General features: G+C 35.3%; 1 protein-coding gene across 1 annotated transcript in view; it reads left to right on the top strand.

Moving 5' to 3' along the window:
- Window positions 1-380: 380 nt before the first annotated feature.
- LOC138711619 (delta-like protein 3) overlaps window positions 381-24,035 on the top strand; it is a 54,576-nt gene continuing 30,921 nt past the window's right edge. The window contains exons 1-4 of the mRNA XM_069842754.1: window positions 381-493; window positions 8,811-8,942; window positions 14,230-14,360; window positions 16,364-16,597. Coding sequence (XP_069698855.1) covers window positions 381-493; window positions 8,811-8,942; window positions 14,230-14,360; window positions 16,364-16,597 — 610 coding nt within the window. The remainder of the gene's footprint in view (window positions 494-8,810; window positions 8,943-14,229; window positions 14,361-16,363; window positions 16,598-24,035) is intronic.

Here is a 24,035-nt window from a genome sequence, read left to right as displayed (position 1 = left end):
TCTCTTCTTTCATTCTTTTCCCATGACCGGAAGACTCCATTGCTTAAGACAACTACTAACATTAGAAAACATGAATATATGGCAATAATGATTTTATCGCTTATTTAACAACACTGCGTCCACTTCGTGGTTATTTAGTGTTGCTGGAATATGTAACAGCAAGATGGAATTTTGATGGGGTCCAAATATTCGATAAAGAATTGCCTGATATCTTCCATACAATTGGGTAAAAACAAAGGGAAAAATCTCAACCATGCGGGATTCGAACCCATGCCCAAGCGCTAATACATATAATAAACCTATGACTTAAAAGAGTGATGATGATGATGATGATGATGATGATGATGATAAAATGTCTCAATGTATTTTTCAGGGCCAAAATGTCGGAGGTGCGAGTTGATTCCCTTTTTGGGCCCCGACCAGGCACCACTGTTGGTGAGGGTAGCTACAACATGCTGATTCGCCTTGTACACAACAAGGAACAACTGATGCCGTATTAAGTACATTATACTGGATGAAGGGACTATAGGGAAACCACAATGTGACAACCTCAATCTCAGCATAGTCGCATCTAGGTTCTGGTTACACAAAGAGCTTGCTATCAGATGTAATATACTGTAATAGTCCCACAATTTATAGTACAACCACAGTCTAGTATATACAGTCACGACGACGCTTGAGTTGTGAGGTTGCTAGGAACAATAGACTGTGCAGGTACTATTTCGCATTGTCTGTAATGAGACGATATTATCGTTCCTAGTGGTTAGCAACTAGAGTCTGTGTGATGTATCTTGTCTCACTGTGAAAAGAGAGAGAAAGGAGATATGTCTTACTTCGTCTGTACTGTTATGGCAATGGGTGAGTGGAGCGGTGCCGTCCATCCATCCTGTGGCGGAAGGGACCAGTTGATACATTCTGTAGCGCAAAATAAAATTACAAAATATCTCTCTTTGTACTGTGTAGTTCCGTCTCTGAGCTTGTCTTTCAAGAAATTGAGTTCCGGCAGTCTGCACAATAACAAGGTTTTGAAAGGAATACTGAAAATTTACAACCCTCTTATAATCTCCACCCTCATTTGAAGGGACTTGGTTTTATTGCTACTGAGACAAGATAAACCTTACCAGGTATATATGTGGATGCATATTCCCTACGTTTTGAGCTTCATGACTGTATATACTAGACTGTGGTACAACTTTCATATACCCTGAAAACACGGCAACTATTGTATTGTAAGATCCCTAGGACAATCATGGTCTTAAACCTTCGTTGCTATGTCTATCTTATAAATATTACTCCAGACCTTCTGTGACAAAATATAATAATAATAATAATAATAATAATAATAATAATAATAATTTCATTATTTGTGATCTACGTAGGAAATGTGCCAGGCTTCAATTACTCACATTAATAAAATAAAAGTAGTAACATATTTTTATTCAATACATCTATATACTTACTTACTTATGGCTTTTAGAGAACCCGGAGGTTCATTGCCACCCTCACATAAGCCCGCCATTGTTCCCTATCCTGAGCAAGATTAATCCAGTCTCTACCATCATATCCCACCTCCCTCAAATCCATTTTTATATTATCCTCCCATCTACGTCTCGGCCTCCCCAAAGGTCTTTTTTCCTCCGGCCTCCCAACCAACATTCTACAATGCATTTCTAGATTCGCTCGTACGTGCTACATGCCCTGCCCATCTCTGGGTTTTAATGTTCCTAATTATGTCAGGTGAAGAATACAATGTGTGCAGTTCTGTGTTGTGTAACTTCCTTCATTCTCCTGTAATTTCATCCCACTTAGACCCAAATATTTTCCTAACCACGTTATTGTCAAACACTCTTAACCCCTGTTCCTCTTTCAAAATGAGAGTCCAAGTTTCACAACCATACAGAACAACCGATAATATACGGTAACTGTTTTATAAATTCTATCTTGCAGCTTTCTTGAGAGCAGACTGGATGGCAAAAGCTTTTAGAGTCTCTAGTGAGTCTTCAGTAGGCCAATTTAAGTTTGTTGTTGATATGATGTTTCCATGATAGACGGCGATCTAAGTGCACTCCAAGATATTTTACAGCTTCAGCCTTTGGTTTCCATGGTATCACGTTGGTTGAAAGATTTAAAGAGTCCTTGAAAAGTCAATCAAGAGAATCAACTGATGATGATGATGATGATGATGATGATGATGATGATGATGATGATGATAAGGAGGAGGAGAAGAAAGAGAAGGAAATTTTCACAAATCAAAAGTTAAATATTACCAGATTCTACTGTAATGTCTACTAAATCGCCCTAATAGGAAAGAAAGAAAGAGAGAGAGAGAAAAAAGGAAGGAACCAGAAAAGAAAGGAAGGAAGCAAGAAAGAAAGAAAAAAAGAAATGATCCCGGTGGGTCCAACTGGAATTTGCGGTGGAGAGAGACATACAAGCTTCAGTGCTTCACCCACTAGACAGGGAGCTTGGGTGAATGAAGAAAGTCAAATGTCCGCCATTAATAAAAAGAAAATTACTCTTATCCCATAAAACTAAAGCATTCTCTTTTTCTGTCTTGGGTGAATGAAGAAAGTCAAATGTCCGCCATTAATAAAAGGAAAATTACTCTTATCCCATAAAACTCAAGCATTCTCTTTTTCTGTCTTTTACAATCTCTTCATTCATCATAAAGAGCAATGTTAGATAATTATTATTATCGTTCATTCTGTTAATGTTTCTTCCAGAAAATTTTATGTGAGGGGGACAAAGAGAGTACGAGAAGAGGGAAGGTCTTTAAATGAGAATGTGGGCACCACTTATATTATATTCTATCAAAAAAAAAAAAAAAACAGCTCAAGAAAAAGACAATATTTGTATTCTTAGAGTGGAAAACTTAGGTAAACTAAGCATTACATATAATTAAATAAATTTGAATTTCAACAATTTAGCATGAATATTCATTCATATTTTTGTTCACATACACTATACTCTCAAGAAAAGAACATAATTTATTGCATACTAGCAGCTAAGAAACAAGAAAAAACCACACTCCGATCATCTTTTACTCTCGAAAAAGACCCCAGTTCAGTACTTGCTGTTCTGAAAGTTTTGGCAATGGAATTGAACCCAGGACTTTTAATCTGTAGCCAGATGTTCTATCAACTATGCTACCTAGCCATCTAATAATAATAATAATAATAATAATAATAATAATAATAATAATAATAATAATAATAATAATAATAATAATAATAATATACTCAATGAAAAGAATACACATACATTGGACGAGTATATTCTCTTCTATTTTCTATTATCTGCCATAATTAATAGTAAACACAGCATCTGAACAGCCTCTAACAGTTCTAAAAGACAATGGTTTTGTTCAAGTATAATTTCGACACTTATCTAGTTTGGAAAGGTTTATAAATGAGGAGCATCATTTTAAAATAGTTTTCTCCAGCCTTGTATTTTTTCTGTGGAATGAAAAAAAATCCAGTCTCCTCCGATCAACACTTCTTCTTTAACATCACATTAAGATGGGACAAAATTCGTTTTGTTACATTATCGTTGCAGATTTGAGCTCTGCTTTCATAGAATGGACAGAAAATGCTGCATGTTCAGTTTCTTAAGAATTGAGAAAAACCGTTCTGAAGCAATGCTCCTGAAGTAATGTATTGCAAATGAAAGTGTACACTAGATGAATATATTGTCCAAAAAAAAGGGTTTATTAATTCCTCAATAATTGTTCCTCCTCCTCTTCACATGTGCTTTCTGTAAAGCCAACTTAATTACAAATCTTTGTTACCATTTCACAGTTCGCAAGTGCCCGCCATTACATCTTCCTCAACACGCTCATGTAAAGGTGCATACACACATAACAAACGAACAACGAACGAATGATGAAGCGAAACTTCGTTATTCGTTCACAGTTTGGAGCAACGTACAAATCATCAGCAAGTGATCAGAAAACATTCACGTTCGTTGATTATCCGGAATAATGGAGGGACGAAGATATAATTATAGCAAGTGCAGCCGTTGTTGTTATAGGCAGTTTAACAAAAAAAAAAGTTAAAAAAGAAAAGGTGATGGTGGCAGACGCCACTCTACGAAAATCGCAAACAATATAGAGGCACTGACTTGCTTCATGATTTGCGTGGAATGGAATCAGGACAGTTTCACAACTTCTATCGGATTTCAGAAACTGACTTCGAAATATTACTGTGCAAAATAGGGCCGAAAATTTCGAAGAAAGATACAAGCTGGCCAGAAGCAATACCTATACAGGAAAGGCTAGCATTGACACTTAGATATCTCGCTACAGGAGATTCATACACAAGTTTAATGTATTTGTTCAAAGTGTCTAAACAGCTGATTACCAGGATCGTTCCGGAAGTATGCAAAGCAATAATTGAGGAACTGGAAGATTTTATTAAGGTAAGACTGCAAGACAGGGGAAAGTTTCAATATACGGATACCTCACTGACAATTATCTTAAAATACTAAAAAGAGAGAATTGTCTGTGTTTGTCGAATGCGCATCATGCTTACGAAAAGGCACTTTTCAGTGCCAAGAATTTATTTTCTGTGCACAAGGTTGGAACTTTGGAGTAAGAGGGAAAGGAAGGTATCCGTGTTCTGAAACTTAACCCAAGACAGTATAAGTAATAATAATGAAAATGTTGCTTATGCAATCGCGTGTTTTATTTTATAACTTCGCATTATTTTTCAAATTTGTGTTTACAAAACTGCTGATTGTATGATAATGATTTTTGCAAGAGAAGTAATGCATCTAAATTGTAGAGGATCCTTTAAACTAGTGGTCGTCAGCACTCGCTGAAATGTACAATGGGTACGCGGTGCCGTCCTGTGTGCACCGTCATGCAACAGAGAGAGATAAATAGCATACCCGCTAGCAGCTACGAGAGCACTATAGTTCACTGTGTTTTCTGAGGGTAAGAGAGGCTAGCCCCAGCGTGCTGTGCTGACGACCCCTGCTTTAAACTGAGCAAATTGTTTAAAGCAATTGAATAGCACAGGGAAAAACGAGAGAAGTCCATGTAATAGCTCAGGTAGTGTAGATTATAGTAGTTTAACTGCACAGAATAACAACCTCATTAGTACATAGACATTGGAAGAATGATAACCCAAAGAAAATAGACTGCAGGCCTAATGTGTCTTGACACTTTTAATTTGCTTTCCTGTAAAAATAGTAAAACGTGACGTATCAAGGTTTTTCTCCTCTACTCTTCAATTGAATACGCCAAAAAGGGAAACATGTAAGTAAGAGCAAAGGAAAGATGAATATTAATTACACAAATCAACACATCTGTTATATTTCAAAGAAAAATATACATTACAAAACATTACAATATTAAAGCCATGTTGTAAATGAATTTGGACAATTGAGGGGCATAGAACAAAAAGCAGGTAAGTGACAGAAACCTAGTTTTGAGGAAATTACAGTGAAAGTTCCACATGCAATAAAATATTATACATTAGTTTGGTGAAATGATGCCCATATAGCAGCACTACACAGTGTGATCACTTATCTGATTTTATCCCAAAGAAACATCCTTTTGGGCTATCACAACACGCACTTACATCATTTTTTTTAATAATGTCACTTACCTGCTTTTTGTTCTAAGCCCCTCAATTGTAACTAACCATTATTATGCCTGAGCAGCAACTCTGAGTGTGAAGATGTCAGTTCTGTGACGTGTCTCTGACCACATCTTCAAAAGCATTTTTATTGTTATTTAGAAATTAAAAAGTGAAACGAAATATATTTTAACAGGATAAAATTGTAGCATGCCCCTGCCATTTATTATTTTATTGCAAAAGATAATCATAGAATTGTTTCTTTAATGCTCCAAATATTATTTACATCAGTCCCTAATGGATAATATGTTCTGTGACACTTACTACAAGCAATAAAACTATCCACTGGATGGTAGCACAAGTCCTGAACAGCTCTTCAGTTGTTTGGTATGGACCACAGTGTGGCAGTTTGCAGTGAAAGGGTGATTTGTAGTTTTTACATTAGAGAAAAGAAAACATAAGTGCCTGTTTTCCTGAGAGTATCTTTATTACTAGTCAGTTCTGGGATGTCTAAAATATGTAAAGTATGTCTTGTAAATTTATGTTAACAGTCAGATATGATGGTGTGCATATTCAACACAATCTTAAAGCCAGTAATCAACATGAGATTAGAGGGATTACAAATTGAGAATGATTTTCGTCAGTTCTCAGACGTCACAGATAATTACACGGTGTCACAGAAATGACCATGTGTCTCACAAGTGACATTTCTAGCATTGAAATGACCCGTTTGTAATAAGCCCACATTACAATGACACTTTCCACACTTCTTGATATCTGGACAATGAATTCTGTCAAAAAGGAAAGGTTAATTGCTAAATTGAAAAAAAAGACAAGAAGGAAGCTATGGTAAAATATTCATTAAAGAATGAAGAACAAAGGAAAGTGAGAAAGTTAAAGAAAATTATATAAAGTGAAGAAAATACCCAAGATACATTACAAATATCTAATGGAGGGTAGTGGAAAGTACAAGTAAAATTACAATGCAAAACAACAAGAAACATCGAAGGAAAGAAGAGATATACTAAGGCTCCAGCATGTAACATTATAAAAATAACAGATAGGAAAACCAGGGAGAATTGAAAGCCTATAGAGATTTGAAAAATTCACAAGAAGAATTGGAAAAACTGAAATGTAGAAAAGAAAAATACAAGAGGTTTTAGATTAAAACAAAGATTAAAAAAAATGTTCATAAAACGACAAAAATCGGAAGTAGTTGAAAAGGTAATATAAATTGATCTACACAATCGAGGAGACACTACATACTTCCAATGGACAACTCATACAGAGGAATGAACAGTGAAAGGTTATATTACAGATATCAAAGTATTGATCAAACACTGCATTAAATGCAATTAACTAGATCTTGTGCCGGGGGGGGGGGGGAGGGGGGGGGGATCTATCCAGTTTCAAATTTGTCTTTTGTCGATTCTGTGGGATTTATTACAATTCTTATTTCGTTATTTCTTTCTCAACAGATACAACCAATTGCCTTAATATTGAAAGAGTTATGTCATATAAACTAGTATAGGAGTGAAATAAAAGCATGTAGGATTTTTCATGTTGTTAAGGAAGGTTAATCATGAATCACAGAACTGACATTATGATACAAAATGTACAATAAAATAAAATCATCTTTCAAATAATCGCGTGGCCAGTTATGTAATATCAATCTACACATTAACAATAAGTTAATATAAAAAAATAATAATTAAATACATAATGTAAATTATCTGGGAAACATAGGCCTATCTCATTTTCTCTGATTTTACTAATTTTAGCCTTAATCATTCCTGAGATTTTATTACATAAATTACATTCCCAGATTCATTTTCTACAGGGTTGTCAATGTATTCCGGCAGAATATGGGCGTTGGAGCTAACTTGTTCCTGTGTACTTGGCTCAAACTGTCCCATATCTGCTTGGAACAGAATGTTGCCAATCATGTGTTCCACAATGCATCACATTCTTTCGCTGTATGAGCGACGTTTTGTGGCAACAAAGTCTCCAAAGATGGTGCTTGTATGCTTAGCTACTGTTGCTTGCAAAATGGCATAGGCCTCTGATATTCTTGTGTCCTCTTTTGATTTTCTTTTCCTCAACCCCCCAGATGTAAGAGGACTTGCAGTGGAACACACTGGAGTTGAGAATGATGTCAATCCCTCAGATGCAACAGGAATTGCAGTAGAAGGCATTTGAGTTGAGGCTGAATCCATGTCATCAAAAAAATCTCGCGACGTTTCATCAGGCACATTGTTATTCTGGCCTTCATCCTCGTTCGCGTGACCTAAAACCTCCTAAGAAAAAAATTATTATATATTATTACGAGTTTCCAAATTTAAAAACGCAACTACAATTTTTTCCCCTTAGAAATGCCTTTAATAACTCCTAAACATAAAAATAATTTCGGAATATATAGTTTATATTGCTTTTTTTGTTAAATACTAGGTTAGGATACCTTGTTGACTAGTTTCAGCCTGTGGGTTATCGTAATTTAGTATTTGAACACGTGAAAGCAATATAAACTATATATTCCGAAGTGATATAGTGTTAAAAGTTGTGTAATCAAGATCTATAAAAATAATAGTAGTTAGAATTTCAAAAAACGTCATGTCTTTATGGATATCTTTCTCTCCCTCAGATGCCGTCTAGTCCTGAAGAATGGCATGAAGTATCAAAACGCTACAATGAAGACTGGAATTTTCCACAGTGTTTGGGAGCATTAGATGGTAAACACTGCATTCTACAATCACAGATTAATAGTGGCACCGAGTTTTTCAACTATAAAGGGACATTTAGTATAGTTTTGTTGGGAATTGTGGATGCTAACTATTCCTTTATATATGCTGATGTTGGATGCCAAGGAAGAATTTCAGACAGTGGGGTCTTAAGGAATACTTCATTCTACAGGAAACTGCAGAACAATGAACTTGGAATTCCATCTGATGACTTTCTCCCAGGCAGAATGGAGAAAGTCCCATATGTATTCATAGGAGATGATGCACTCCCTCTACAGAACAATTTGTTGAAGCCTTTCCCAGGTGTACAAGAAAATGGCAGCAAAGAGCGAATATTTAATTACAGGTTATCAAGAGCACATCGTGTAGTAGAGAATGCATTTGGAATTCTTTCTGCTGTATTTAGGGTTCTTCGCAAGCCAATGTTACTTCAGCCAGAAAAAGCATGCACTGTAGTATGGTGTTGCTTGTATTTGCATAATTTTATGCGTAGAAGTGATTCTTCTAGGAATCTCTACACTCCTAATGGAACATTGGATGCTGAAGTTGCAGGAAATGTTACTGGAGGAATGATACTGCACTTACATCATTCCTGCCCTTTAGGAGGGTCCCAAGGAAGTCGGCAGTAAGTAGTCAGTCGATCAGAGATGAGTATGCTACTTATTTCACGACAGAATTGGGAGAAGTACCATGGCAGCGAAAGTATTCCTAAGAGAATGTCAAAGTGTTTGTTATACAAATATACTGTTTGATGCTTCGTTAACTCACGAAGAATTAGATGACATGGGCATTACCTTAAGGGGTTAGGTACAGCTCACAGCAGTAAAATTTTTGGAAATATTCAACATTTTTTTCCTCCATTACTGTATCTTGTACAATAATGACAATTGGTATGTGTAAAACACTGTCCTTCTGCTGTATGAAAAAAATATATATATTTTTAAGATTTTTAAAAAATTATCATATATATATTTTTTCAAAATTCGTAATGGTGGTAGTTCACTGTGCAGTGATGAAGCATTTCCCTCATAACTCATAAACTTGATAACTTTTTCATGTTCTCTCTCTTTTATTTTATTGCTGAAACTCATGTTTACAATATCATGCTCTTTCAACTACATTTTTTGTTAGAAGGAAATACTGATATTTGACCATTTTTTAATGAATTTTTTTTATCAGACAATCCATCAAAGATAGAGAAGTGATCTTGCATCATATTGTAGATACGACATGCATAAATACACACAAAAAATTTCATGACAGAATGTTGGATAGTTTTTGAGTTATGTGGGAAATGCTTCATCACTGCACAGTGAACTGAATTTTGGAAAATAAATAAATAACGTTTTTTTTTAAATCGTAAAAATATGTTTTTCACATAGCAGAAGGACAGTGTTTTACACATGCTAATTTTCATTATTGTACAGGATACAGGAATGGAGGAAAAAAATGTTGAATTTTTCCAAAATTTTACTGCTGTAAGCTGTACCTAACCCCTTAAAAGTGCCCATATTTGCCTGATTTCCCATATACAGTGCATTCAATTTCCAAATAGCTCACATTGAGAATTATATAACGTAGGCAAAACTATCTGTGTATCTTGTTTATAGTACTAATAGATATGTGGCTAATGAGAAAGACAGGCTACAGCGCGACATCACATTCTTAGTCGTAACAAGGCCAACATTGAACAAGTTTATATATAAATGTACGTTTAACATGAGTTTAATATAGCAATTCCTTTGTTTTTTAGAACTTTGAACATGTACTTTTATTAGGCGATTGTCATGGTGGCCATGATTAGACCATGATAACCATGTGACTTGATTTGTGCCGAAGCCCGTCTTTCTCGTTAGCCACGTAATAGATTTATGTTGTATTGCATTTATGTCACTATGTTATTTTTAGTATGTATTTTTTTTTCAAGTTCCTTTTACGTTTTTTTGGTATTATTATTGTTATTATTTATTGAATTACCTTCTGTATTCAACATATTTGCAAATGTATTACATTTCTATTTGTATTTATATTGTGTATGCCTATTCCAATAATGAAATAAATGGTATTTCTTCAACGGTTACCATAACAGATACATTCTGTAAGACCAAAAATTAATCTTTACGTAGGTATTTTGTCATTAAAACTACATCAAATCAGACACAATTTTTTTTGCTTCATTGGTTTCTGTAAGATGTATATAATGATAAACACGTGGTTTTAGTTTGTAGCCACAAATACTTTGAACCAGTGCTTGAGGTGGAATGGACAAAAGAACCGGGATGGTTTCTCCCTTTTTATTCATAGACATAAGTTATGAAAATATACTGTGTGATGTGCAGTTTAGACCTACAAACATATTACAGTAGTTTATGTAGCATGCGTTAAAATAGAGTCACATATGCATTACATACTAAGAAATGCTAAGAAGTAACAGGATGGTTTTAAGCCATTTCAAAAGGAACAGGGATGCCATCCTGTCGCACCTTGCCCCACCTCAAGCCCTGCTTTGAACATAAAAGTAGCTTGATATTTTCCTATATATACTATTGCACAGCTGCAGCCTACTCCCACTTGTTACCAATTACCAACATACCGGTAACATGCAAGAAGTCCAGGAAGAATTACTTGGGAAATAGTCAGTTTCCCTAGTATTGCATCCTCAGGGGCCTGCTTCATAAAATTAATAAATCAGAATTATTGCCAAAATTCTCGTAATATCAGTAACCAATCTAATAATATCAGTAAAATGTTTCACAAAACAGCACAAGCAATAGAAATCACTCATTATTAGAATTATTTCCATGAGTGTATCTTTAACTAAATTCCATTTTGGTGAAAAATACATACAGTGGAAACTGTGGAAACAACATTCCGACTGAAATAGCGACAAGAGGGAGTGCATGTTTGTCTTCCAAGAAATTTTAGGCGAAGAATATATTATAATTATACATAAACATATGAAACAATAAGAGATTTAGATAACATTTTGAAACATATGTGCTTGGGAGAATAATTGGTAACATGTTGGAACATTCCACTGCAAGGAATGAAGCACTGTCCTGAAACCAACAGTTTCAAATTGCTGTAGATTTTGGCAGCAATACGTGTTTTTCCTCCTGAACAAAAATAAAATGGTTTTAGGCAATCTGTTTATCTGTAAGTTTACTGTCTCATCCACCTCTGTTTTCTTTGTTGGCATCCTTTGTTGCTAAATTATTGGCTTCATTTTGTTCACAAGCAGTATGTACTAATAAATTCCATTCAGAAAATACGTGCATGAAATCTAGCTTATGCCTATTAGAAACCTATAGATAAAAGTATCCAAACTAGTGATTTGTTTGAAATTGACTTCAGTCACTTTTATTTTCCTTACACTAATGGTCAACATTTTATTGGATAATGTGATCAGAATTTCTGAAGCTCAAAATGGGACATTTACATTCTCCAATAAAATGTGACTAATAGGCATCCCAACAAAAATGGTGGAGACATTGGGACGGAATGTCTAAAATGGGACTGTCGCATTCAAAATGGAATGTCTTATCACATTATAATAGATGTACTGTGTCAAACAACAGAAATGATTAATTGTCTGGTTCCATCCTTTGTATAACAACGTTGTTTCTTTGAATTTTGCAAAATAATTTTTGCATTTATACCCAAATTCTTAATATTGTAACTAACTTATGTACTGGTACGTATAGTATTCTTTATAGGCAACCTTTGTTCAGGAGAAGATTACTTACTTATTAATGGCTTTTAAGGAACCTGGAGGTTCATTGTCGCCCTCACATAAGCCTGCCATTGGTCCCTATCCTGTGCAAGATTAATCCAAGTTCTATCATCATATCCCACCTCAGATAAACTCCAGAACATGGATTGCACCCTTTCCCTCTTACTTCAAAATTCCAACCTTGTGCACACAAAATAAATTATTGGCACTAAAAAGTGCCTTTTCGTAAATATAATGATGCGCATTCGACAAACGCAGACAAATCTGCTCTTTTTAGTATTTTAAGACATAATTTGGTAGGTGCAATCCGTGTTCTAAAATTTTCCCAAATACGGTACGGTAATTCTTCAGAAAAACTACACCAAAGAAGACATAACTTTCTTTTGCTTCATTGGTTTCTGTGAGATGTATAGGCCCTACAATGATAAACACGTAGTTTTGGTTTGCAGTCACAAATATACTTCAACATAAAAAAAATCCTTGATCCTTATCTCTACTGTTGCAGCCTCTCAATGCTGCTGATATAACACTCGAGAAGTAAGAACCTAATATTATTACACTTATAAAATAATTTTAGTACTTCACTAACTTCTGTTTCAAAAATTTTTTGCACAACTCATACAATACATAAGCTTCATTAATAATATTAATCAATCTTCTTAATGTATCCAGCTGTTTGCTGACAACATAAATTCCATTAACTTACAACGTTAAGATTAAGATTATAATATTATTGGTTGTCAGCTGATTCTAAATGAGGTTAAGTCGCGTCATGCGTGATAACAGTGATTAGGCCTACAGTGTTGTTTATTATTGTTTGTAAGCATTAAGAAACGATTTGAATAGTAGTAATAGTAGGAGGTATTTTTTATGATAATCCTCTCTGTTATCAAATAACAGAGATGTAGCAATGTGAAACATTTTCAATTGTGATTTTTTGCTTTCAAGTTAAAATAGGTTTTAATATACTGTAACTAAATTCTCCAAAAAAGCTACACCAAAAAAGAAAAAGTATATTTCCTTTTCCTTGACTGGCTCTATGAGATTTATATAGTGATAAACACGTGGTTTTAATTGAGGGGCTTAGAACAAAAAGCAGGTAAGTGACGGAAACCTAGTTTTGAGGAAATTACAGTTAAAGTTCTACATGCAATGGAATATTATACACTAGTTGGGTGAAATGATGCCCATATAGCAGCACTGCACAGTGTGATCACTTACCTGATTTTATCCCAAAGAAACATCTTTTTGGGCTATCACAACACGCACTTACATCATTTTTTTAATAATGTCACTTACCTGCTTCTTGTTCTAAGCCCCTCAATTAATGAATGATAAGTAAGCTTAATACTTAAAACAATAGAAGTAAAGATCAACTCTTTTTATGTTGAAAGTATAGCCTATTTGTGACTACAAACTAGAACCACGTGTTCTTTGGTGTAGTGTCTCTGGAGAATTAGCAAATAAATCTTAGAAAAACTCATTAATAAATAAATACGTTTACTGGTAATACTTACAAATGTGTCAATTGTTTTCCTGGGCGTGAATTTCTCTAAAAGGAAGGACATATATTTGTATGCGAACCAAGTCGACACATATACTTCGTCACTCCCCATTCCAGATCTTTTCGTAGACTTCTGCCTTTCCCTCCGGAATGACGTAAGTAGGGATTCAATTTTCTTTTTGACTTCTTCTGCCTACAATAAACAACAAATATGTATCCACTAAGAATAAATGAACAAAAATAATTTTCAAATTTTGCACGTATTTGACTCGCCTACCTTGCAGCTGAACATCTTCCCAATAGCTTCCCAAGCATAATGTTTTCTTAATTTATTATGGTAAAAAGGATGTTTGGGATTCCATAACGCTTCCTGTTCCCTATATACATTAATAAGATTAATAACGGCGTCTTCTGTCCACTCGAGCTTCGACATCCTGATAGGGAAATTAAACTAAGCGCCGCGTTCTGCTGCAAACTACAAACTGGTGGCAAATCGCATCCACAACGAATACCAACTTCCTTTGATGTACCGACAAGCGACGGATCACTTCCAAAGGCAAACCAATCGTTTGGTTTGCCTTTGCTGCAACGTACACACATTCCGATTTCAATCAGCGAATGCATTCCTTTGTCGTTCGTTCGTTGTTCGTTTGCTATGTATGTACGCACCTTAAGGTGTTCTCTCAACAATGCCTGGGGTTCTCGATGTCAGCTGACCTGCAGTCCAGGACACCAACTTGTGGGTCATGATGTCACTGAATGTGGGGACAAAACGAAATGGACGAATCCCATGCCTCGCTGTGTGGGTACAGTATAAATAATGTTGATAACTTGAAATTACTTCAATGTAACATGCATGCAGTCTTTAAATTAATATAAAACAGATTACATCTTCAAAATTGCACCATATATTCTAATTACACACTTTTATCACTAATGATTTGATAAAATTTCTTATATAAACAACTTTTCTGTGTTAAGTTAAACTATTATGGTATTTTACCCTAGTTAACTAGTTTCTGCTTCATATTCGACATCTTCAGGTTTCTAGAATATCCTAATGACTAATTACTTATTTAGTCAACTGTCCGAAGACAGGATGGTTTAAACTTCATAAGTGACACCAATAAGGCATCATTGATAAGGAAACTAATCCAGGAGATAATGGGATAGGGTGACCAGTTCCTTTCCCCCTCCATTAATACATCACTGATTAATAGCACATTTTACTAATCAGACTTAAGGGGAGGCAGAGGTGAATATTTCAAAATCCACAAAATTTATCCGATTTGTTTGAAATTGATCATGGATACTAAGTATGTTATTAGTAATGGACATACCAAGTTTCAACTTTCTAAGTACAATAGTTCTGTAAATATTAATAATTTTATAAAACTTTATATCGTTTGATATAAAATGCTCCATGCACCATATTGTAAGAAATTTGCAATATTTATTTTTATTTATATGTTCAGAGAAGGTATATAAATAATGGTAAGTATTAGTTTATTATGGGAATAATATAATAATACAGTTATCTTGGTTTTAATTTCATACTTTAAAGGGAACAAAATCAAAAACTAACATCGGAATATGAAAATATAGTGCATAAAGATAATAAAAATGGAAAGAACCAAATTTTCTTCAGTTTTGTTCAAAATTTCACCTCTGCCTCCCCTTAAGTTGCACACAAGCAATATATTGTTCTTCTTCTAACACATATTGTCAACTTAGATAATAGAGGTAGGCTTACCTATCAACCAGAACCTCAAATCAGAGGTAATATACAGAGTAAATTCTAAGTAATGTCATTAATTTCAGAGGGTTATTCTTTCAAATATTTCAAACAAAAACTTTAATGTAATTTTTCTTGTTTTTGCTTCCTTTTCAAGTAAAAATTGTTTCATATGAAACATTTCATAGAGTGTTTTGGGAAAGCCATTTACCTTTCCCAGGAAAAATTGCAAACATGGCATGATGAGTCTTTCCACAACGAAGTTGTGTTGGAAAGAGTGGATGAAGAAAGAATGATACTGAAACTGATCAGAGAAAGGAAAAGGAATTGACTGGGTCATTGGTTGAGAAGAAACTGCCTTCTGAAAGATGCACTGGAGGAAATGGTGAATGGGCGAAGAGTGCGGGGCAGAAGAAGATATCAGATGATAGACGACATTAAGATATATGGATCATATGAGACAAAGAGGAAGGGAGAAAACAGAAAAGACTGAAGAATGCTGGGTTTGCAGTAAAAGACCTCCCTTGGGCAGAACACTATGAATGAATGAATGCTCAGTAATTTAAGACACCAGTGTATTATGATAATAAAATATTGAAAAGATTTTAGCTTTGTCCTTTAAATGTGCAGAAAATTGGTCGGAACAAATGTAACTTTTCGCTCTGTAAAGGAATTTTATGATGTAACATTTTTGTTTGGATCAAATTTCTGCACATTTAGGACAAAACTAAAATTCTTTCAATCATTCATTATCATAAAACATTGCTCTTTTAAATTGACTGAGCATATCAGAAATTAAATCAATGGCTTGCCCAAAAGATGCTATGAAATGTTTCATATAGTAAAACAATTTTTATCTCGAAAAAGAAGCAAAAACGAGCAAAAGTAAATTTACCTTTTTTGTTTGAAATATCTCAAAGAATAACACCCTGAAATTAATAACATTATCGGTATTTCTTCTATGTCAGACTGGTTCATACAGAAGTTTATGAATATATTTTACCAAAAAGAAAATTGCTTCATAAATAAATTACTCAGTACTAAGTACAGACAAATGTGACGATGTGTTGGCAGCTGTGAAGGGATGTCCACTACCCATGAGTCCGGAACATGGCCGCCTGAGCTGTGAAACACCTGGTAGTGGAGAAGGTACTGAAGTCGTCAGCAGTGGAGACTTGTTGGAAGAGGGAACCACCTGCCGCTACGACTGTGATCCTGGGTACTTCATTCCACAGTCACAGTTGCATCTATCGGTGATAAGATGTCGATCACACTCCTGGAACAGCACCACAGATCCAAGTTGTCAGTGTGAGTGATCTTCCCAAATTACGCACATTTCTGTGTTGTGTCAAGAGTTACATTTATTTACAGTACCGGGAAACTATGTATTGCTTATTAATACATCAAATACATAGAATAACTGTAGAAGTTAATAGGCTTAATAAATTAAACATAATCAATCAGAGTAAGATAAAAGAGTGCATATTCGAAATGATACATCATACGGATCCATGACAAAATAATTACTTCGCCTTTTGAGCAGTTACAGGAATTGAAAATTAGGCCTATTTCAATCTAAGTTTGAAATGGCTTTGTAAGGCCCATATTACACTACTGTATTGCATTGTAGTTATTAACATTCCATGGTATTCATACATTGCTTCACAGCTAGAATGTGGAACAAGTCAAAAAACTTAATACCAGTGGCGAAGCATCCTTAGAAGCACTGGAAGCGCTGCTTCCCCTTAAATTTTAGGAGAAATAATATTCATTTTATATCTTTAAATTCATTTGGGAACATTAGCCATGTTGAAGATCACAGCCTCATGTTAGGCAGCGAACGGCAGCACAGGAACAAGTGACCAGTGCACATTGACAACTGAGCATGTCGTGGTAAGCTGGACTCGACACAATTGTAGCTGCTCGGAAAAATTCGGGAGTTGTCGGTAACGGGAAGCGACTCCAGAAATCGGCCCGCTGAAATATTTGTAGTGGCATAGAATATTTTATTGTTTTTATATTGTGTGACATTATTAAAAAGAACTGTAAGTATGTTTTTAATTGTAGTGATTCTCGTATTATGTGTACACTAGAGTTTAGTAGATAAAACTAGGGTTTTCTTTTTAAGTTGCTAATGATTGGTGAAAGTGTAGGAAATACACATTAACTCCACCTTAGGTTGCGAGTTGATGGGGCGAATGCCAGCTCCGTGAAATTTTGGACCCCTTGGACAGCATGGCTGCTGACAGCAGCATGGGCAGCGTTGCAGTGGAAGAAGGGCCTACGTGTGACTGTGCAATAGAAAGAGTACTGAAAAGTGGGTTTAGTTCTCTCCCTTACGAGGAAAAACTGAATATAATTAAAAGTGACAAACCAAAAAAACTTCATAATAATGACCTCGGTGTACAGAGTAAAGGTGTTAAAGCGTTTGTGCGTAATTTTAATGAAAATATGTATGATACAGTTCCATGGTTATGTGGATGTCATAGATTGCGAAAATTGTTCTGCTGGCCATGCTTATTATTTTCGCAAGAGAAAAGCGCTTGGAGTCTCAATGGCTTTGACGACTTAAATAACTTGCACAAATCTCAGAAAAGACATCAAGTCACACAAAATCACATAATGTGTCTAAAACAATTTACACAGTTCGGGAAAACAAGGATCGAATCGTGTTTAAGTGAACAATTCCGGCTTTCAATAGAGAAACACAATGAGAACGTAAGAAGAAACAGAAGAATACTTTCTCAGATGATAAAGGTAGTATGTTTTTTGGGAAAGCAAGAGCTTGCATTTCGAGGCCACGACGAGTCCGAAGGTTCTTTGAACAGAGGGAATTATGTCGAACTGTTGAAGGAATTCGGAGATTTTGATGTAGAGTTATCTCATCATTTGTCAAATTCGACGGTTTTTTCGGGGTTGTCTTCTCTGTTTTGCAGCTAATGACAGAAGAAATCAAGAAGGAAATTTCTGACACTCCTTTTGTTGGCATTATTATGGACGAAGCGACAGATTATGCAACAAAACCACAATTATCTGTTATACTGCGGTATGTGACAAAAGCTGGAAATATTGAGGAGAGATTTTTGTATTTCAGAGACGTCAGTAACGACAGAACGGCAAATTCTTTAGCACACAATGTATTTACTGTCTTACATGAATTTAACTGTGAAACAAAATTGGTGTCACAGACATATGACGGGGCGGCAGTAATGTCAGGCAAACACAATGGTCTTCAGAGGAGGGTCAGAGAAAAATGTCCACAAGCTATATTTGTGCACTGCTATGCACATAGACTGAATTTAGTTTTGTTACAAGCAGTGAGTTTTATTAAGCAGTGCAAAATATTCTTTGTCACTCTCTCTGGTTTTGGAATTTTCTTTTCAAAATCGACAAAGCGAATGGCAGCACTAGACAATGAGATAAAGAAAAGATTTCCTACATTAGCTCCAACAAGATGGACTTACAGTAACAGGCTGTTACAAACTGTGTACGAACACAAACAGCAAATAGAAGACTTGCTAACTTCAGTTGTTGAAAATTCAGATAGTTGGGATCCAGAAACAGTCTGTAGTGCTCGAGGTCTTCTTTCAACAGTACATGACTTTAATTTCAATTTTTTCCTTAACGTGTTCTATTCCATATTTCCTCAGGCTGACATATTGTTTCAAGTTCTTCAGAAAAAGGCTTTTGATATCGAGTTCTGCAGTAAACAAGTTGAGATATTTTCTAGCCATCTTACAAAACTCAAGAGAAGATTTTGAATCTATTTGGAATAAAGTCTCATACAACAGTGATAAGCCTGCTCCTAGTAAAAGACTAAGAATTGATGCTATTTCAGGAGAAAGCAGATCTATGTCCTATAAAAGAATATTTTTGGAAGTTATTGACGTAATGAAAACAAACATTGCATATCGATTTGCTGACTTGAGTAAACTCAAATTCCTCAGTATTTTAGATTCAAGACACTTTAAAGAGTTTGCAAAACAATTTCCAGAAGAGGGCTTTTTGAGCTTAAAGCAGAGCTATGGCAAATTCTTTGATTTTTCAAGTCTGAGAGGTGAACTGAGTGTATTATACAAAGATAGTGAAATGCATAAGGACACTGTTGTGAAATTACATCAGTACTTGACAGAAGAAGGATTAGTGTCAGTTTTTCCAGAAGTGCATAAACTTGTGCTGTTAATAATCACCATCCCCGCATCTAGTTCATCTGCGGAAAGATCATTCTCAGCAATGAAGAGGATTAAGTCCTATCTTCGGAACACTCAATGTCAGGAGAGACTATCTTCACTAGCTCTTCTGAGCATCGAAAAGTCCCTGCTTGCTACATTACGCCAGAGACCATCCTTCTACGACGAGGTGATTGACATCTTTGCCAGAAAAAACAGGAGGATTGAACTGGTGTACAAAAAATAAGGTACGATAATGTTTAATTTATTTTTAATTATGCACATATTTTATTCATTATTAATGTACACGAATTTAGATCCAATTATTTACTTGTTTCCGAGCTGAAGGACAGCCGTCACCTCAAGCACTATGCTCTCTTAAGAATTTTTACAGTGAAACATATGTATAACCTGGAGTAAAATTGTGAGGTCCACTTTACATAGATGTAATTAATTACATGAAATATATCATACTCTATCATATTGTATAACCTGGAGCTTCCCCTATTTGAAATGTCATGCCTCGCCACTGCTTAATACTATTATAAAGTCTTAATTTATAGTCACAGTCTAGATGAAATGTATACAGAAGAGATTTACAATACAGTCTACTAGTACAACACAAAGTTTTAGTATCAATTTCATGAAGCGTTATTGACTGTCATGAATTCACCTACAGAATAGATGGCGTGAGAAATTAGGTACTTGTTTAATTTGGCCCTAAATAATCTTATGTTTTGAGCTTCATTTTTTTATATCGATAGGGAGGCTATTAAAAACTTTAATTTCCATATAATGCACTCCTTTTTGATAGCATGATAGACTTGCCGATGGAGTATGAAAGTCATTTTTGACGTGTATTTATGCTATGAACTGTTGAATTAGTTACAAAGTTTTCACGATTATATAAGAGGAAGATTATTAATGAAGAGATATACTGACAAGCCATGGCCATTATTTGTATTTTTCTGAAAATAGTCCTACAAGGTTCCCTAGATTTCGCACCTATTATTATTCGAATTACTCTTTTTTGTAATAGGAATATACCGTTACTATCTGTGTCACAGAATATGATAAAAATTTTTATCAAACATATATGATTCAATATCAGATTTTGAGTATATTACATTATGTCAAATCTTTTATCATATCTTTCATCACAGTTCTAATAAATCAATCCAAGACAGTTCTATGCATGTTGCAACTGTAAGTGGAGTAATGGTTATTGCATTAATACTAAAGAATAAATTAAAGAAAAATTTATTTGGATTAGAGAAAATATACAAAAGGAATCCATCAAACTCTATTGAGAGAACATAAGTGTGAAACATTTCATGTGACTCATAATATGATATTAAAAGTTTTGTGGTTTTCACAGACCATGTGTAATGTTCTCGCCAAGCTCAGACCACCTCACTCACACCACTCTGCTGACTCGTGCCTTACCCAAAACATAATAAATCATACGGTGCATGCCTGTTAGTTATGCAGCATTGTCACATTATGACTCTGAATCAGTGGCGGTTCCTCGGGGGAGGAAAGGGAGGAACGTCCTCCTCACATTTTCTTCTTTCCTGCATAGAATTGGAATATATCAGTCCCCTAACTGCCCATTGTGCAACTCAAACCAAGAAATGGATTCGGAACACCTCAAAATCTGTGCTTTAGTGGCTGGTCATGATAATATCTTTGAAAAATATTGGAGTGCAAGAGGTCAAATGACTTTATTGTCAAACGCCTGGCATTAGAAAACAACAACAGCAACAACATTTTCTTCTTTTGAAAGTAAGTATCAAATAAAATATGTGCCTTGAAATTCGAGGAAGATTCGATAATTTTTAAGTTCACAGCTATAAGAAAAACTCGGTTAATCGGGTTTTAAACGACGCGCGCTCAAGTGCTGTAGAAAACTGTGATAAAGATGCGAGATTGTCTGTGTAGAGGAAAGGCACTCCATTCCTCCTCTACTGCAGAACACACATAGACAACAGTGCACTAGCGGCCAGAGAAAGAAGCAGAGTTTTAAAGCAAGTAAATAAACGGAGAGGGAGGAGATCCTCCTCTGTATCAGTTATGGGCGGGAAATAGAAACCGAATGGTCGTGCAGCAAGCTCGCTACCGCTGCCACCTAACAATGTTGCATTCAACCGGACTATAACACATATAGGAGGAGACACAACAAAAATTGTTTTAACGCAAAGCTATGAAAGACACCATGTAAACTTTTTTTTTTTAAATTATAAATAAAAAATATTATTCATTGCACTTTATATAGGCTACTATTCATGGTTTGAAACTTTCGTGGATATTTGAAAGTTAAAGTCTGGTTTATGTAAAACAAAGAGGAAGTAGTTTTATATAGTTGGCCCCTGAAATTCACTTCTATTCATTGTTTACTAGACAGGGCAACAGCCAAGTTGTCAGTTTTGTACAAATATATTTGAAACTGAAAGTAGGTACTCCAAACTACATCATTTTTATCATAAAAAATAATCGGCCACTGGCAGCTTTGAACAATAATGATAGTATGACTTTACAAGAACTGACATTCTTCAAAAGTATGTGATACTGAACTTGTAAAATGTACATGTGGCAACACAGACCACGTGGGTGGGAGCAGTGTTCTCGCTTTCCTCAGATTATTTCCCATTCCCATTTCCATTTCCGTAAAACGGTTCCGGTTACAAGATAGTAGCTAGTCTCTTCCAACACGTGTGATGCTGTAGTGTGCTCGAAAAATGCTACGAGGTTGTGAATTTCCTTGTAATTGTTAATTTGTGCAATTATTCAACAATGAATGCAAGTGAAATCATAATATATTTTGGACAATTTAGGAAACTCAGTTTACAAGAACAGATTATTACTATACAGAAGGGAAGGCCAACCCCAACACTACCTGGTCTTACATGTATGCATGTAGGCTAATTTGTAGCATGTTTCATTCAAGAAGGTGTCATTTAGTGCTGTTAACTTCTTTCCTCCTCTTAAAAAATATGCAGGAGCCGCCACTGCTCTGAATTAACCCAGCCGCTGCGCTGAGGCAATTACAATGTTTTTTTTTTTTTAACAGAGAAGTTTGTAATTATCTCTTGCTGCAAGATAAGCTGCCCTCTCTACTCTGGCTGAGGCCATCTATGTTTGGCAATGCTGTTATAAAGCAATTCAGTTATCGGACGCAGCCAGCTGCATAACATAAACATCGAGAGCATGTTGATGTGATTTCTTTGACTTCTTTCCTCTGAGCTGGGGTGGTCTAAGTTTGGCGAGTACAATACTTAATGTCCGCAATTTTCTTTCTTCTTAGTCACAGATTTTATCAAAGGTATGAAGATGACCATAACTTATCACAGAACTATGTCACAGCTAGATGTGATCAAAGATGCTATATTACATCAGGAATCTTCTACGCCACATCAATAAATTTAAGAATGCAGTTATATTGTCAGACTCCAAAGCAGCTATTCTATCAATAGTCTCTAAATACACACCTTCATCTCAAACAGCAGAAATAACTAAAATGCTCTCACAATTAATATCACTCAATAAAAGAATTGTATTCCAATGGATACCATCCTATTGTGGAATCCTGGGAAACGAGAATGCGGATGCATTAGCAACGAAGGGCAGCACTGCTACTTACAGACCTGTTACTAAATCTACGTATTACTCTGTGAAGAGATTTATTAAATCTACATACTTAGACTTCAACAAACAAAATTTGATATCACAATCACAAGGGAAAAAATGGAACTCTCTGCATCATAATCCACAGTTAATTCCCGATTTACCACGAAAATCGTCTGTAGCTGCATTTAGATTGGCAACAGGCCATGATTGTTTGGCCAAACACCTGCATAGAATTGGAATATATCAGTCCCCTAACTGCCCATTGTGCAACTCAAACCAAGAAATGGATTCGGAACACCTCAAAATCTGTGCTTCAGTGGCTGACCATGATAATATCTTTGAAAAATATTGGAGTGCAAGAGGTCAAATGACTTTATTGTCAAACGCCTGCATTAGAAAACAAACAACATATTACATTGTAAAAGATTTTAATATACATATTTTATCTAACTTCTATGACACAGAAATTGTATAGTGTAATATAGGCTTAATTAAAGTATTTCTTCAAAATGATATGTATGCAGAAGCTCTCTTACTTAAAGCAACTATTTTACCAAACACACAACATGCATTTCAATGTGAACAATAATTACACGATTTTCAATCAGTCAGTATAAGGATTTCTGATGTTGGTTTTGCATCATGTCTAGTATACTTCATTGGCTATTCTTCCATCACTATCTTCGCAATAGTCATCCTCATCACCACACTATCAATGCTATCACCATTATCACTACTCTCAACTGCCTTGCCGCCGCCGCCACCACCATCACCATTGCTGGCTGCTCCCTACAGCACCAACACTATCACCATGAGTGTCATCACAATACCACTACACTATATCACCACCAATCCTACTATCATCGTAATTATCACTGATGTTGCCTCATTGCCACCACCAGGTTATGTTAGTCCTAAATTATTGATTTGACTGTCCCATTACAATATTT

The sequence above is a fragment of the Periplaneta americana genome, chromosome 13, assembly GCF_040183065.1.
Source record: "Periplaneta americana isolate PAMFEO1 chromosome 13, P.americana_PAMFEO1_priV1, whole genome shotgun sequence".
Taxonomy (NCBI): Eukaryota; Metazoa; Arthropoda; class Insecta; order Blattodea; family Blattidae; genus Periplaneta; species Periplaneta americana.
Note: the sequence above shows the minus strand (reverse complement) of the source record. Positions and strands in the feature narration are given on the sequence as shown.